The following is a 3,281-nucleotide window of genomic DNA, read 5'->3' as shown; positions in this document are numbered from 1 at the left end:
CTCTCTCTCTCTCTCTCTCTCTCTCTCTCTCTCTCTCTCTCTCACACACACTAATTCAATGATTCTCTCCTTCTCCGGCCACCAGGTGGCGAGGTCGAGGACGCCGTGGAGGTCGGCAACAGGGGGCGCCGCTCGCGCGACCAATCGCGTCGATCGTCTCGCAGCCGGTCGCGCGACCGCAAGCGCTCCCGCCGCAGCAGCCCCTGTTTCTTTATCTTTCTCTTTCTCTCTCGCACACAAACACATACACACACTCTATCTGTGTCTGTCTTCCCCCCCCCCCTCTCTCACACACTCTCACTCACTCTCTTCCTTTCTCGCCGCCGCTCGTTTTTATTCCCCTCATCTTCTTCGACACAAACATCTCCAACCCTCACAGCTCCACGACTCTTAGTTCCTCCCCTCTCCGTGTCGCATCCCTCCCTCCCTCCTCCCTCTTCCCTCCTCAACACTTCCTAACGTCCTCCGCCCCTCGGCGACGGTGCCGCCAACTGCCGGCGCTTGGTGGCGGGTCTGCGACGCTGTGTGGTGCTGGTGCGGGGCTCCTGACGGATGGGTGTGCCGCACGACAGCTCGTCGCTTCCGTCCGCGCAGTGACGCACTCCGTCGCAGACGTACTCGCGAAAGACGCACGTTTCCAGGTCGGCGCACTTCACCTTCTCGGGCGGGCACGTGTAGTTTACTGCGGCGAACGATAGATGGCGTGAGCGTCGCGCGGAGGTGGAGGGTAAAACTCTGGTAAAACCACTTTGTTTTATATTATATTCATTATTAACCGCTGGTAAAACGTGGAAGTTTTTTTTTGGAGTTTGTAGAGAAGGTATACGAAAACAAATACGTAAATTATGTAGATCGCATATACGACGGTAATGCGGACGTAAATAAAGACAAAATACGGACAAAAAACTTGTGTACAGTGGTTAATCAAGGGATCATATCTATATATATATATATATATATATATGTAATTAAGCGGTTGTTCGCACAGCCGCCGCGACAACAAAACCAAACAAGAGAACGTCTGTCTCTCACTCACGGCAGTGGTGTTCGTCGCTGCCGTCGGCGCACGCCGCCTGTCCGTCGCATCGCAGGAAGTCGAGGAAGCAGCGTCGGCCATCGTCGCACGTCGTCGACACCCCCGACAGACACAGGCTCCACTCAGCGGCGACGGTGTCGCCCTCTCGCGACCGCTCGACCATCGACTGTAGGTAGTAATCGCGGTCGACGCCCTGCCGCGAGCGCCACCTGCTGTGAACTCCTGGCAAAATAAAGATTGCGGCCGTCGGAGCTATCCATGGAAATATATTATAGATCTAACTAGTATTATTTTGATGGAGCTACCAGGTTTGTTATTATTGTTACCGTTGTTTATTGTTATTGTTATTATTATTATTATCATTACCATCATCAATATTGTTATCATTATTACCTAATTCGTTTAGCTATGTAAACCTTTAGGTTTTATTAAAAAAAACTTTATTTATAACTAATTTTAATCTTAATTTTTACTCCAACGAGGAAGGTATCTGTCACGTGGCGAGACTGTGACGTCACGCCGTTCGAAATAGCGCCTATTGTTTTTGACACTCACCGCATCCCTTCTCGTCGGAGCCGTCCGAACAGAAGATCTTGTCGTCGCACCGCCAGGTGGCGTTGTAGCACTGAAAGCCGTTGTTGCACTTGAGGAAACCCTCGCGACACTCGAAGTCCTCTGTAACGTGAATAACATGAAGCTAAGGTCGTTGCTACTAGCCGTACTGTGGTATCGGTGTGTGTGTGTGTGTGTGTGTGTCGTGGTGATGTGTGTGTGTGTTGTGGTGTGTGTGTGCTGTGTGTGTGTGTGTGCTGTGGTGTGTGTGTGTGTGTGTTTGTGTTGTGTGTGACCACACGGAGATATATATATACACATATATATATATATATACAGCATTAGAGAGCAGAGATAGACAGCCGGAGAGAGAAAACACAGAACCAAGGCAGACGGACACGACACACACACACGACACACACACACACCACACACACACACGACACACACACACACACCACACACACACCACACACACTGGCGCGCGCGCGCGCGCGTACGCAGACGCAGCACAGCCCACACTACAAAGTGGAGAGAGAGGAAGCGCTGCGTCAAAAGTGTCAAGAAGAGAGAGAGAGGAGAGAGAGTAGCCCTGGCGGAAGCAATCTACCTGATATTCTTCACACGATCATCCGCGAAAGGACGAGAGAGAGAGAGAGATGCCAGCAGCGAAAAAAGAAAAGTATAAACGCATAAAGAGAGAGATAAAAAGATAACAGGATAAAAAGTATTAAACAGCGGATTAATTACCACAGTTTTTTCGTCGCGGAGCCGATCAGGCCAGTCTGATGAACAGCATCACACCTGTACCGTGACTCGCAATGCACTGCCCTGCCCTGGTTGCCCACTTCTCCCAGCCGCGGCGATGCACTCAAACTCCTCTGCCCAAACCGATACAGTGGCGCTCTAGAGATGGTGTTAGAACTCAGTGGGTAAGGCGTGGAAAACTAGGTCGGGCACGTTGTCAAAAACATCGTAAAGTAATTGCTAGATGTTAATGCCTAAGATAGCACTCACGACTGATGTTGGAATGTAATGAGGGAGACGTTATACTCTTAGGTTCTAAAGTTATTTTCCAGCTAATTGGTAGGTGTATTAAGTTACGTACATAAAAGAGTTCGATGGTGCAATCACCAGTTAGAATATTTTTCTTTAATGTTTTAAGAACTAGACGGGACTACGTTGATGTACGAACGACGGTTGCGCCACTCAGAAGCGCACGATCTGATTAAGTTGCGCAAAACCATTTCCAGCCAAGGGGCTACAGACCGAGGGTGTTTCTTATTGTATTCATTTAAAGGCAAAAAAATTGCTAATATCTATAAACGGACATGATAGGTTTTTCAGTTATAATATGGATAAAATTACGTAGAATAGTGAGATATCGCTTCGGTTTAAATAGGCATTGTAGGCGTAAAATATAATTGCCACGTTTTGTGATTAGCCCTCGGCTGCCTAAGCGTGCAAAATAAATTGGGGCAAATACAGAACTTTTTGCGAAGTAGGCGCACGGTGCGGGTTGCATGGCGCCGTTAATTCGTAGCGTTGATGTTAATTAATTTATAACAATTAAATTAAGTTATCTGGTGACAATAGCATCTGTGAGGCGATGGCATAGACGAGTTTGTTTTACAGGTAGAGTACAGTTGTATGAGTAAAAAATGCCTAGAGGCTAGGCTGGTCGCTTAAGGAC

General features: G+C 48.2%; 1 protein-coding gene across 1 annotated transcript; it reads right to left on the bottom strand.

The window, feature by feature from the left end:
- Nucleotides 1-455: 455 nt before the first annotated feature.
- Nucleotides 456-2,882, bottom strand: LOC106819097 (very low-density lipoprotein receptor-like). Its single transcript, XM_014823758.1, has 4 exons — nucleotides 2,858-2,882; nucleotides 1,592-1,711; nucleotides 1,037-1,258; nucleotides 456-682 (listed from the first exon to the last, which is right to left on the bottom strand). The coding sequence occupies exons 1-4, from the start codon at nucleotides 2,880-2,882 to the stop codon at nucleotides 456-458; spliced, it is 594 nt and encodes a 197-aa protein (XP_014679244.1).
- Between the last annotated feature and the right edge of the window lie 399 nt (nucleotides 2,883-3,281).

Source organism: Priapulus caudatus, unplaced genomic scaffold, assembly GCF_000485595.1.
Source record: "Priapulus caudatus unplaced genomic scaffold, Priapulus_caudatus-5.0.1 Scaffold2826, whole genome shotgun sequence".
Taxonomy (NCBI): domain Eukaryota; kingdom Metazoa; phylum Priapulida; class Priapulimorpha; order Priapulimorphida; family Priapulidae; genus Priapulus; species Priapulus caudatus.
The sequence above is the reverse complement of the archived record's forward strand: the minus strand, read 5'-3'. Positions and strand labels throughout refer to the sequence as shown.